This window comes from Oratosquilla oratoria, chromosome 12, assembly GCF_046742065.1.
Source record: "Oratosquilla oratoria isolate Oo_2021 chromosome 12, ASM4674206v1, whole genome shotgun sequence".
NCBI lineage: Eukaryota > Metazoa > Arthropoda > Malacostraca > Stomatopoda > Squillidae > Oratosquilla > Oratosquilla oratoria.
Window position 1 is genome coordinate 49,264,979 of NC_134788.1, and position 14,241 is coordinate 49,279,219.

The window sequence follows — 14,241 nt, forward strand, 5'->3', positions numbered from 1 at the left end:
TTTGTCATTTTTAGTTCTCAATGTTATCTCTGCATTCATATACAGTTCCCTGACACTTACTGACGATTTTGTCTTGGATTGTATATATTTCCTGAATGCTTTAGGGTTCTCTTTCACATTCTCTGCTACTGATTTCTCCACTCTTTTTACTGCTCTCCTCAAATCAAATACATTTCATTGATAGTGGAAGCATTTGTCCGTTTATTCATTTATCTGTTTTTATTTATTTTATTTGGCATTGCATCAATATACATAAAGTACAGACAAAGAAAAGAACAAATAGTTCGAAATAACAAATGCCGAGGATAACACAAAAAATCATGTAAGCTTATTTCCATTCTGGTCCAGACTTTGCTGACATCTCGGAGTAGCCTACTTATGTACTACATTGATATCGTACTGTCATTGTATAATTACGTATACGACGGTGCAATTGCGATGGACAACTATTATAAAAAAAAAACACGTGTAACCCTAGCCTGCCATTGCAGAAGTCAACTTAGCCTTAGATGTAATCGAATGCTGACGACGGTCCTCTGAAAAAGTCTTTCTCGCCTTATCAGTTAAGACCTAATTTAAACAAATGTGGTGCCACGCCGCCCACTTCAAACATAATGAAGATTCAGTACGACGCAATGTTATTATTAGACTTCTGAGAAAAGTAGTATCCAGAAGCCATCATAGACAAAATCAATAAAAACAAATAAGGCAACTGGTATCTCAAAAGACTAAGATCAACGATTTTTTTTACATTGAGTGCGATGAGAAATGATGCTTTAATATTTTAATATAAAAAAAGACACAATCAGGGATGGAATATACACTGAATCAAGTGTCAAGAATAGTGACATCACACTAATGTGAAGATAGACACACACCAATTTTAGCATAACGGAAAATTAAATTACTGAAAGGACTCGACCTATGTGTATTTTTCTTGGTTGATTAAAGTCCACTAGCAACCATAATAAAACATAGAATGGTGTACGCCGTGATAGGAGTATTGATAATTACTACAGGAGAAACCACTTATACAATCAGTCAAATTATAGAAATGCATTATGATAAGTTTTTCATGATACAACATTGTAAAAAAGATAGTACTGTAACAACTTTAATTTATAGATACTATAGAATTTATAGACGATTACCAATGCAAAAAGTTCTCAGTACCGTGTAATTAGAAATTTGAAGCATTCAAAGGATACCTGTTCGATTCCCGCGTACAATGTTTACACCAGACACACACACAAGAAGAGTACTCGAAAGGCAGTGAGAAGGGAATGAGGGAGAGCTCAGAGTTTTAGCAGTTACTTTGTAAATGGAAATTGTTGCCCTCACATTTCACTTTTGAGTTTCTGAGAACAGGTACTGGTATATGTTTTTATTGTAACTTAAGGATGGATCAATTATCTGTGTGTATATTTTTTGTATTTATATATAATTTGTCAACGAAATTCAAGAACTTTTGTAGACGTAATTGCAATATGATTTTTTATTACGGAAATTATTAATGTAATCCATAAATGTTATTGCATGGTACAACGTATATGGAAACTGAAGTCTGGCGAGATATCACATCGATGGGCGTTTCATAGCTCTCTGAACTTAATTTCCATATAACCTGTTTACTACAAGCCAGGTCTTCATGACATTCAAGGTCCCTTTACATATTACAATTATCTGTGTGTATATTTTTTGTATTCATATAATTTGTCAACGAAATTCAAGAATTTTGTAGACGTAATTGCAATATGATTTTTTATTCCGGAAATGTTGGACAAGAAATGTTTACTACAAGGTCTTCATGACATATCAAAGTCCCTTTACATATTTTAGATATACTGTACATGTACACATGTGGGGCAGGTATGGTAAATCACAAAAGTGCTGTCCAGAAGCAATGATTGATTTTATTACCATGAGAAGGATTGTCAGTTCTGTGAGGTTCTGCTTGCTAATTGTCTTCAAAACTTGACATCCTTGACTCTGTAGAGGTGCACAGGTTGATTGACGGTCTTTGAACTAATCCCAGGGTCTCCTATCAAGGCTAACTAACATTTTTGCACACAGAGGCCCAACAGTTGGTAGCTTTTTCCCCCCACATGATGCTAAAACCGAAGACAAAAAACTGCCCTGCACTAAGACCAAAGTTATCGATCCAACATTTCTTCCCAGAACTGTGGGAGGGCCTGAGAACTAGTGTGAATTAACGTGGGGGCTGCATGTTTTCCTAACGGAGAAAAATCAAGTTGACAGTTAAGTCATTGACAAGTCATTGACATCCAAGTCCCCTAGATACGGTGCCATTATCAATCCTTAGAGAAGGTATTACTAAAAAGTGTACACCTACACATATTAATAGAAAATTAAATATTCAGTAAATTAAAGTACATCAACATATTTTTCTTGGCAGAAATCTATAAACCTTGCTTAAAGCAATTCACTACCGATTGAAGCTTAAAGATACCATGTTTGTGTCAGCCGTCAAGTCCAATGTCAGTTTGGTGATGGCATAGGAGGTTTGGTGGTATTAATTTAGTTGTGCACACCTACGCGATATAGCATTAGAAAATTAGATATTTTGTGAATTATAATACATGAATGTAATTATGCGATTTTCGTGGTGGAAATAAAAAACAAAAGACCTTGCTACAAGCAAATTTACTGACGAACAAAGCCGCTAAGATACAGTACAGACACCATGCCAATCCAGTCATGATCATGTTGTGGACCGGGTGTTCTCCAACTCCAGGTGACATTAATAGGTGCTGTTACAAAGACAATAGGGCTTCCTTGGACATTATGAGAGAACACGGGGTTCTGCTGTCATCTGTTAATAACCCGAGGTACCAAATTACTAAACATTGGTTAGGTTACATAGATTAGTTAGGTTAGAATAGACTAATTTATCATACTTTCATTTCTTCGACCTCAGCACCTATCAAAACAAACATGGCTATCATTCAACCGCCGCAACTTCGTTCGTTCGTTAGAAAATGGTTTTTAGCAACTTTTTTGTTATTGATCTGCCAAGAAAATAGCATTGTTGATCTATTATAATTTACAAAATTAATCATTAATTTTATGTTGCTATATCATGTAAGTGTACACAACTAAAATTTTACTGGTTTGGTTAGGTTAGAACAATTAATTGTATTTCAGTTTCTCCGACTTTGACATCTATCAAAACAAACGTGGTGTCTTAAAGATCCCATCACAGCTTAGTTCAGTAATTTATCGCTTCTAGCAAAGGTTTTTTTGCTATTGATTTCTGCCAAGAAAAACGTATATTATATTGATGTATTATAATTTATAAAAAGTGTTTAATTTTATATTGATAGATGTAGGGATGACCCATCATTCTGGAGGAGCCAAGAAAAAAGGGAGGGGGTGGATGGGAGTGGAGTATGATAGGGATGAAATGGATGGTAGTGGATCTGAGTTTGATTTTGGATACCTCCCTTGTAAGAGGGAAAAAGCCATTGGTATATGTATATATGTATTGATATACTTTAGATTCACCAGAATAAATAACTACATATATTTCACATGGGTTTATATTTTAAAATGGAAAAGGGATAAGAATTTAATCAATTATTGCCTCAAGTTTCACTTAAGAAATTCCCCAGCCCCATAGTGGCTTGCATAAGTCCTCAGGCCCTCTTATATATAGACTTGAGGGGGGGGAAACATGACTGTTGTCAGTGTTGTATTATTGTGGGACTTTGTCATCAGCTGGAAATAGTACAGGAAGGGAATTGATCATTATCTCGTATAGATATATATATAGATGTATCTTAGATATATATAATCTCCCTTCCCCTCATACAACCATGGGTATGGGACAGAAATTCTTTGGATTCTTTTTCTTCTATGTGAGTGGATGGGAAATTGATGCAGCACAGAGATTTTTAGTTGGCTCTAGATTCTAGATTGGATGAGAGGCGAGGGTCATCATTTAGTTAACCCATTAAACTCCGATGACACGATTCTTGTCATTTGGTCAAATAAAACAAAAAATCATAAAACACCAAAATGTTTGATCAAAGACCAGAAAAATATGACTTCAGTCTTGTCATCGGAGTTTAATGGGAACTGTGAAAGCAAACCAGCGTCATGTGTCTGGCCCTGCTGCGGAAGTGTCGTCTTCCTGCATTGCCTCCGATCTGAGCATGGAATAAAAATGGCCCTTTATCCACAAGGAGCTAAGATAGGAGGGACAACAGATAGGTGTCTCCTTTGACTCCACCATCCCCATTATCAGGGGGAAAGAGCCTAATGTAAATGTAACGTTCTAACTCGATGTAACCTGGATAACTGAGTCTAAACTCGCACTCTCTCTCTCTCCCTCTCCCCTATACACATCACATTTGCAGCCTTACAATAATTTCCATTTCAATACATAATGTTGCAAATTATTTGTCTTTTGAGAAGAAAAAAAAATCCGTGGTTGTACAAGCAGAAATCCGCCCTATCCCAATGCCAACCTTACACACCAACACCAAACACTAGTCAAGTCTCCTAGACCTCCAGTACACCTGACAGACCCAAACAAGTACTTGTCAAGTTCGCTTTTCCATACCCATCATCCTCCCCTCCCAAATACATAGAAAAACTCTGACCTCGGTAACCAATGAAACCTACCCCAGCCTGCATTGATACATATCCCAAATACTGCAGTCCATCATACAGTGGAATTACTGAGGACTTGTCCCAAGTCAGGAAACTGCATATCCATCATCAAGACAAAATAGGTTGCATCTGTTTACATGAAACACAACTAGACATGTGCACACCCTACTTGTACAATTACCCCCTCCCCTGTTCTCCTCCATTCCTACCTTGTCCATAAATTTTTTATGGCAAGTGGAGCAGAAAGGCTGGCCCCTCAATGCCCCACTTGCCAAGTTGTTTTTACAATTAAACACATTTTAATTCAGTGCCCTGCATACTCTAATAAGTGCAGGGCAAACTTTTTAATGAATTCTCTTGGAGAAATTTTAGGGGAGGGTGTTCATGTGGAGAATGTTTTAAACTTTTTAAAAGACACCAATTTGTTTTATGAAATTTAAAATTGTATGTATGATTGCTTATGTGTGTATCTTGTTTTGATGTGTTTTTATGAGTGAATGCTTATTACTTTTACTGTTTTGATTTATTAATTCATTTATTTGTATGTGATAGATATGCGTTGAGCGGCCTACCTGCTCCAGCCAAAAATTTCATAAATCAACCTCCCCTGCTCTCCCTACCCAAGCCAGACAAGGAGGTACAGCAATTCTATACTCCCCAGGCATCTCATCACTACTCCATACTACACTCCTGTCATAATAACCTCACCATCCACATCATGACACACAGTGGTGGAATTTAGACTGTACCACAGCCTGTAGAGCAAAGAAGCCTTTTACTGCATTCAGAGATACACAACTCTGGACCCGTTCTCCAAATCACTGGTCAGATCGTATCCTCACCCCCCTCGGAAGTAGCTGAAACAAAGAACGCTCTCCCCAATGTGAATCACACAAACCATAGACCCAAATTCATATCCCAAAAACTAAACACCACAATTCTTCTAGAAGTACAATTGACTATTCAGAGGCAGAATATATTACCTCACTCTAAGTCTAACTGTAGGTAACTGTTCCAGACCCAGGTAATGTACACAGTGACATGACACCTACACCCAAATGCAACATCCTTTACACTGAACATCCTCAGACAGCTTTGGAAAGGAGGAATTTTCACAACTGTCGTCATTGACCCCAAAACAGTTACTGGACAATCGCCCTTACAAGGTCCCTCTGCAAACTGAGGAAATTCATATTTTGAGTTTTATGGCAAATGGAATGCCATTCTCATATCACCCATTTCTACTTCAGTACGAGTCAAATTCTCATGTGCAGCATTGGCCACTATACGAACAATGCATCACACTGCTCACATTATAAAGTATAAAGTCACTGCTGTATTATTCGTTCACTTTTACTCTGAGTAATAATAAACAGAAAATCAGTTCACAGAATCCAGTTGTAACTCGTGTACAACTACAAAAAGTATAATCAAGAAGCTGACATCGGCATCCTTGTCTGCCCACTCGCGCCCCATGATGCCTATGTAAGTTTCATCATACCAAAGTGGTTAAACAGGTTTCTGAAGTGGCCAAAGCACTATAATCCTTCATGAGAGCTTGGAGAATCTTGCAGTGCTGTACAAGATCAAGAGATATTATTGTGCCTATGTTGTTTCTTATAGGAGCAATTGTTACTTTAAGAATGGCTTTCCCTGTGGCATTAATGAGCAAAAGAATCTTGCAAGGTAAAAACATCTTCCAATGTTTGTGAAATGTTAGAATGTTTTGTTTATACCCGTAATCACTTCTATACATATTTACATACATACACATACATACATATACCAAGGCTTTTTCCCCCTTCCAAGGGAGGTAGCCAAAAAGGGAAAGGCATAAAAACACTCCCACCCATTTCATCCCTAAATACACTCCACACCCCTCCCACCCTCCCTCTCATCTGAGCACCTCCTGGATGACGGGTCATCCCTGCACCCTGCCCACCGCCCTGGGTCAGAAGCAGTGTCGCAAGACACAGTACATCCACAGCAAGGCCACTTCATTTAATCGGCGACCCCCCCTCTCCGTCCCCCTTTGCATATAAGGCGAAGACGGGGAGAAATCCCTTTGGGCTACGTCAAAATTTACTCACACATACTACCCCCCTCATGCAGTCACAACATCATCCATATACAACCATTCTCCACTCACCTCTGTCTTCCGTCCTCTCCCTTCCTTCCTCAACAGACATTCCCCTCTTCCCCAAAGCCCCCTTCACCCCATCCATCCACCTCATCCTAGGACGTCCCCTCATGTTCACTCCCTCCACATCTGCCTTCCATACATCTTTTACTAGTCTTTCTTCACTCATTCTTTCCATGTGTCCAAACCATCCTAATATTCTTTCATCAACCCTATCTCCCAAATCCTTTTTCACCACTGTTCTCCTCCTCACCTCCTCATTTCTCACTCTATCCAGCCTAGTAACCCCCACCATACTTCTCAGACACCTCATCACAAACACATTCAAACTCCTTCTCTCTTCTTCTCTTATGTTCCACGTTTCTGCCCCATACAGTGCTGTTGGCACAATCACTCCTTCATACAGTCTCCTCTTCGCATCCATTCCCAAATGTCTATTCCTCATTACACTCTTTAAACCACCAAGGCATTTACTCGCTTCTCTCAATCTACATTCTACCTCCACCTTCACTCCACCTTTTCCTGCTACACTTGCACCCAATTATCTAAAACTATCCACTTCCTCCAGTCGCTCTCCCTTAATGCTCACTTCCAGATTACTGCCACTTTCACCCCTTGTACATCTCATCACCTTACTTTTACCCACATTTATCTTTAGCTTTCTTCTATCACATACTCTCCCAAACTCTGCCACCAGCTTCCTCAATCCCTCCTCTGACCCTGCCACAAGCGCAGTGTCGTCCGCAAACAACAGCTGGCTCACCTCCCACTTTTCTCCATTTTCTTTAACCATCTCCAATCCCTGACCCACTACCCTAGCATTCACCTCTCGCACCACTCCATCCATGTATAAGTTGAACAGCCAGGGCGACATAATGCATCCTTGACGAAGTCCCACCTTTACTTCAAACCACTCACTCTCTCCATTTCTAATCCTGACACATGCTCTACTACTCTCATAAAAACTCTTGACAGCTCCCAAAAGCTTTCCTCCTATCCCATAAATCTGCATAACCTCCCACAGTGCCTTTCTGTCTACCCTATCATAAGCCTTTTCCAGATCCATAAAAGCCCAAAAAACATCCTTCCCCTTTCCTATAGCTTTCTCACATATCTGTCTTACCACAAAGATCTGATCTACACAACCTCTACCTGTCCTAAATCCACACTGTTCCTCACCAATTACAGTACTCCTTCTGTTCCTCTCCTAATCCTCTCAATTAAGATCCTCCCATAAGCCTTCCCTACTACACTTAACAGGCTAATCCCTCTGAAACTACTACATTCACACTTGTTTTGTTTACATCCGTCATCACTTTTATACGTACAGATTGACCTCTTATTAATGGACACTGCATTACCGATATCAGATGCAACGGACAAAATCCGCTGGTCCGGTCCGACAGTAAATTTCGTGGGTAGGGTGAATGCATCCGTTAGTTCGGCGTTTGTCCGCTGAGTGGCTGATGGCATGATGGCACGCACTTTGTTTTGTTTACTAGTTAACAAGATCTTGATCGGTGTGGACGTTTATTAGCTGTGTTTGCAGTGGTTTCACTGTGTTTGTGGTGTTTTTGGTGCTGTTGTTTAGTGCTGTGCAATCACTATGCCACCCAAAGCTAAAGCAAAGCGTGTTAATCTAAATATTAAGAAGAAATTAGAGCTAATTAAGAAGTTGGAATTAGGTGTGTCTGTGGCCAGTGTGTGAGGAGTTTGGAGTTAAAAAACAAATGGCGAGTGATATTCGTAAAGCGAAGGATAAGTTAAAGCAATATGCCACTCATTTTGATGTCTGTGCTAGTAAGGACAAGAAAGGTGATCTCCCCCCCCCCAATACACACACACACCAAGATTGGAATATGCAGCAACGATGTGGTCACCAACTACAAAAAAATGTATAAAAAACGTGAAAGAATGCAAAGAGCAATTACAAAATTGGCACCAACACTCTCAAAACTATCATATGAAGAGAGACTAGAAAAACTTGGAACTACAGACACTAGAGCGAAGAAGATAGAGAGGAGATTTGATAGCTATTTACAGAATCATGAAAGGCATAGAAATTATTGATAGAGAGAATCTGATAAAATGGGATGATAGAAATACAAGAGGGCACGGAAAGAAAATCAAGAAAGACAGCTATAGAAGAGATCTGAAAAAGAACATTTTTCTTCACAGAGTAATAGACAGTTGGAACAAGTTAGATGAGAAAGTGGTGTGTGCAAAAACAATACATGAATTTAAAAATAGTTTAGATAAAATGAGATATGAAGATGGGACACCACGAGCATAGCTCCCCTTCCTGTAAAATACAACTAGGTAAATACACACACACAAAAACCACTCCAAATCAACGGATTATTCACATCAATGGACACCGTTACCCCCCTTTTAGTCCATTAACCCCTTCGATACGATGACGCCTACGTAGGCGTTATGAGGAGCAAGTGGGTACACGAGGATGCCGATTTTAGCGTCTTGATTATATACACTCATGCCTCGATTTAACGGACTAAAAGGGGGGAACACCAGTCCGTTATACCCGATTGTCCGAAGTTTCCGATACTACTGTATTTCAATGATTACGTTACGAAAAAATTAGGAATGAATACAGTATGGTACTTTTACTTAAGCACACTATGCAATCTGTTAGTGTAAATACCTGGGAACTGGCCCAAAATTTTCACCCCAAGAGTACCAAGTCCAAAATTTTCATCAACCGAATACTTCAGCGAATATTGGGTAAGTTGTTCCTTTTGTTTACGAATATCAGACAGTTTGTTTCTTGTTTCTTTACTCCATATTCATCACACACCTGCTTCACCGACACTCCACTTTTCAACTTTTTAATCAACTGAAGCTTCTGTGATACTGTTAAATTGACTCTTTTCCTCTTTTCTACAGGATGTACAGGTGCCATGGTTAAAAAAACTGTTGAATTATTTCACAAACAACACACAAAACAGGGCCAAAAAGGTCGAAAAACACGGACCAAACAGCTCCACGTGTTCTGGCACAGTTGTAAACAAAGCGACCATAGGTCATCTGGCGGTCAACTGCGGAAACATCGGACCGCGTCCGGTCGCCCTGGACGATCCGGAAGCTACAGATTTTGTCCGTTGCATCCGAAATCCGTTAAAGTGAGGTCCGTTAAATCGAGGTATGAGTGTATATTGTAGTTGTACCTGCGTGACCCCCCCATTCTCTGTAAACTGGCTTCATCATATTTTTTATGGTTATCAAAATTCACGAGTGAAAGAGAACGAGCAATGCAGCGGTAACAAGTCCTCCAAGGTAACAAGTCCTCAGTGGTCGCCATGTTCCCTTGAACTGACCAGGAAAAAATGTCCCATCGGTTCGGCCTTGGTCTCGGGGCGGAACCCCAACACGGGATCCCTATCGTGGGATTAGAGCACGGAGCGCTGCAGCCAAAGGCCGCTGTTTGTGCAGCCAAGCCCCCAGCAAAGCTGGAGAGGGCAAAGCCCGCGGCTTGTTGTATATTAATTTCACTTAGTTTTGATGATTTAATAGGTTGTTGGTGTCATTCCCTAGGCAGTCTGGCTGAGCGGTCCCAACTCCTGATGAACGCCACAGCCTCTAATGGGGTTTTCCCACAAATCCTTTATAGAGTGTCTATTATGTTGTTAGCATGCATGATTGTGTACAATGCAGTCTTCCATAACGTGTTGTATAGTATAGTGTTGTGTGTTACACCCAGGACAACTTGTTATGCAGTCGTCCAGCCTTTTCTGGTAACTTAGAGGAGCTGGAGGGTGGCTGCATTGCAGTCCGACCAGCTGGACTTTGCTCTCTCTCTCTCTCTCTTTTTTTTTTTCCTTTTTTTTTTTTTTTTTTTTGGGGGGGGGGGATCCAAAGGGGTGGATATCAGGGGGTCTGGCATGTACCAATGTGGTGTTAGGTTTGATTACTTGGGATTACTTTGTATGACACAACTGCATCACTACTAACTACTTTTTAATTCTTTCCAGGATGGAGTGCTCCATATGTATAACTCCATTCGGAGAACACCGGAGACCTCTTGCTCTCCCATGTGGTCACAGCTTTTGTAGACAGTGTATCATTCAAGTGCATAGTGATAGAGACTACGTTGTGTGTCCGAAATGCCAGGCACATCATACAGGAATGGAAGTGTCCGATTTTCCGATTAATTACGAACTGGAAGACCTGCTGGAGAACCTTAAGGTCATGGGGGAGGGAGATTCTCCGTCTTTGCTAAACAACGGGACTGTACTGAGAGCAAAAGATGACATTTGCCCAGATTGTCGAAGTATAATTGATCTTTGGTGTGACAGCTGTCATGTCCTTATCTGTGAGGAGTGTACCATGCATGGGCATTGCAACCGGAACCATCACGTTGTTGGTGCAAAAGATGCAATTTTCAAACTCCAGCGGTCGTATTTAGAAAAGATGGAGAAAATAGACTCCATACTAATTAAGAATACTGTTGTTACAAAGGAACTTGCGTGGGCTGCGACATCCTTAGTGGAAAAGTTGAATAAATCTATTGCGGAAATAGAGGATCATAGAACACAGATGTTGTCTCAGAAGATGCACATCCAGTCGGGTCTCTCTCTAGGGGAGCTCTCTAAAATCATCGAAGGTTCGCAGTTCGACATCTCTTGTCCTTCGGCCATGCAGGAAATTAAAGAAGCTCAGGTTATGTCGGATAGTATGGAAATGTTGGTGAAAAACTTTCAGGCTCTCCAAACTCAGATCTCCCAAACCCAGACCTCTTCAGGCTCTCAAGATGCATCATCAGTCTGTACTCTACTAGGTCCAGCAGAAGGTGGTGCTGCGGGGGCGGCTGTCGAGGTTGCTTCGCAAGACAACGTCATAACTACATATGCTGGCAGTGTGCCTCATGTGTTGATGGAGGCGCCACATGATTTCTACGTCAATGTACCCGAGGAGCAGAGTATTCCTTACTATGCCACATTTGAACTGACAATCTTGAGGTAGGAATGGCATTTGTTATAGTTTAGATGAGATTGTGCTTATTCATTAACCTGAAAGCATTTAACAAAATTAGATATATTTCAGTTGGAATACATTAAGTACTGATTTTTCTTTTTTCTTTTTTATTCATTTATTTTTTATTATTTTAGTGAAGACTGCAACTTCACTATAGCCTTTGCCGCACATCATGCTAGGTATGCCATGTTTCATTTTGCTGTTGACATGAAGGCCCGTACAGCAGATCTTCAGACTACTCATCCTGTGGTCGATAATTCCATTGACTTCTCGAGTAACAATTTTCCATTCTGTGTACAAGAACCATTTACACTGACCGTCCGAGAATGTGCAGACAAGGTAGGATTCAGACTACTCATCCTGTGGTCGATAATTCCATTGACTTCTCGAGTAACAATTTTTCATTCTTTATATGTGAACAATTTATGTTGACCGTTCGAGAATCTGCAGACAAAGTAGGATTGATATTGTGAAGTTTTAATCTGCATCGATAAGTTTACTCACAGTTGCTCTTTTTCCTTTTCAGTTTATTGTAAAACATAATGGGCACTTCTTAGCATTTTGTAGAAAATATGGACAAGCCCGAAGTATCTCCAGGTGTGCGACTATTTTTATAGAGGGAAAAAGCGTCCTGTTACGAGAGTTTAAAGTTCTTAGGGGCTAGATTCCCAAGGAGGAAGCACGTCAAGTGGTTTAACTTTTTTACCATGGTAACAGATTTCAAAGTAAGAGTATTATTTGTATACATATTTGGATGCATCCAACCACAGTTTACATCAGTGTGGAATGTGGATCTTTTAAAGAATATTTATTTAGATACCATTTTATGGTGAAGTTCATTAGGTATGAAAGTATGGTTATTTTTAGATTACCCTGACGTCATGTTGTTGGAAGTAAGGGAACATTCTTGTACAAGGAAGTTTCTAACTTGCTAGACCAACATGAAATGTTGAAATACAAGTGTATAAGAGAGGTCTGAAAGTAAGATTTTAAATAAGCATTATATCGACTGCATTCTTTGTTTTGCAAAACTGGATTTTGTCCTTAAGATTGTTCGTAATCAGCCAATGTAGTTTGTGGGTAAAACATGACCATGTATTATTTCCTGGTAAAATTAAAAGCGCTCATAGTTGCTGCATCTAAGGAGTATGTAGCCTCAAGGACGTCTCAAGACGTGTATCAATGCATAAGACTACAACTCTTAGGTTTGATTGACTTGTACCTCATAATGTTGTGCATACTCGTTGTTGTATTTACTGATATTTGAGTGCTCAAGATGTGAAACAACTGTACCACTTCATACCATAGTATCCACAAAATATCATGAAATGTTTTAGAGTATATATATACACTTTTATTGGCATATTTCACTTGTTGCACAACATTGTGCTATGGTGCAATAAGCAAAGCACGTGTAGTTTGCTGCTTGGCAAGCCATATATGAAGCAGCTTTGCCTTGTTACCATTCATGTACAAGTACACTCGCTGGCCGAGTCTGGTAGAGCATCACTGTTTGCAATGGAGGTCGAAGGAAATGCAGTTTGAAGCCTGCCACAGCAACTTTGACCTATGGCATGGTTAAATTCCACACTAGAGTCCTATGTAAGAGGCAGCATCCTAGCCTCCTCAGGAGAGGGGGTGACTTTAACCCATTAAACTCCGATGACAAGATTCCTTGTCATTTGGTCAAATAAAACAAAAAATCATAAAACACCAAAATGTTTGATCAAACACCAGAAAAATATGACGTCAGTCCTCGCGAGCGAAGCAAGGAGGACTGACGTCATATTTTTCTGGTGTTTGATCAAACATTTTGGTGTTTTATGATTTTTTGTTTTATTTGACCAAATGACAAGGAATCTTGTCATCGGAGTTTAATGGGTTAAACCAAGTCATGTTGTATAAAAGAATATTGGTGCTCAGATGACTCCCACTTCTAGATATATAAAGAAAAATACCATGTGATAGTTCCATATTGTAAACAGAAACTTTTGTTTTAAATAAACATTTTTATATTTTATATTTTATTTTATTCTAATTGCAATTACTATTTGTTTTCCTTCTTAGGCTGAGTTATATAAGAGGTGCTGGGATGAAGACACCAGCCAGAATCTTAATAGTTGGCTCATTGAACGTGCATGTATGAGGTGCAAAAGAAAGAGGGAAGATACGACGTATTGTGAATGAAAGGGAAAGGAGAGTTTGAGTTTGGGAGCACTGTAGTTAAAGTGTTGGCATTGGAGAGGGAAGGACTGGTATTAGTTGTGTTATAGACAGACAAGCAGCAACAGGCTTATTGGTCCTTTGCTCTTTTGGTACTTGATCTATCATTAACCCATTCAACTCCGATGACAAGATGTCTTGTCATTTGGTCAAATAAAACAAAAAATCATAATAAAACAACAAAATGTTTGATGATCAAACAGCACCAGAAAAATATGATGTCATCAGTACTCCTCGAGGAGGACTGACGA

At 39.6% G+C, this 14,241-nt stretch overlaps 1 protein-coding gene across 5 annotated transcripts; it reads left to right on the forward strand.

Moving 5' to 3' along the window:
• Positions 1 to 1,206: 1,206 nt before the first annotated feature.
• Positions 1,207 to 13,787, forward strand: LOC143031690 (E3 ubiquitin-protein ligase TRIM32-like). Of its 5 annotated transcripts, none has more exons than XM_076195845.1 (5): positions 1,207 to 1,368; positions 9,680 to 9,935; positions 10,765 to 11,751; positions 11,902 to 12,106; positions 12,294 to 13,787. In XM_076195845.1, the coding sequence occupies exons 2-5, from the start codon at positions 9,694 to 9,696 to the stop codon at positions 12,429 to 12,431; spliced, it is 1,572 nt and encodes a 523-aa protein (XP_076051960.1). In that variant the 5' UTR covers positions 1,207 to 1,368; positions 9,680 to 9,693; the 3' UTR covers positions 12,432 to 13,787. The 5 variants fall into 5 exon arrangements, with proteins under 5 accessions (XP_076051960.1, XP_076051961.1, XP_076051962.1 ...); XM_076195846.1 differs by having other exon boundaries at positions 1,208 to 1,368; positions 9,680 to 9,920; XM_076195844.1 differs by lacking the exon at positions 1,207 to 1,368 and adding an exon at positions 1,634 to 1,660 and having other exon boundaries at positions 9,680 to 9,915.
• Positions 13,788 to 14,241: the final 454 nt, after the last annotated feature.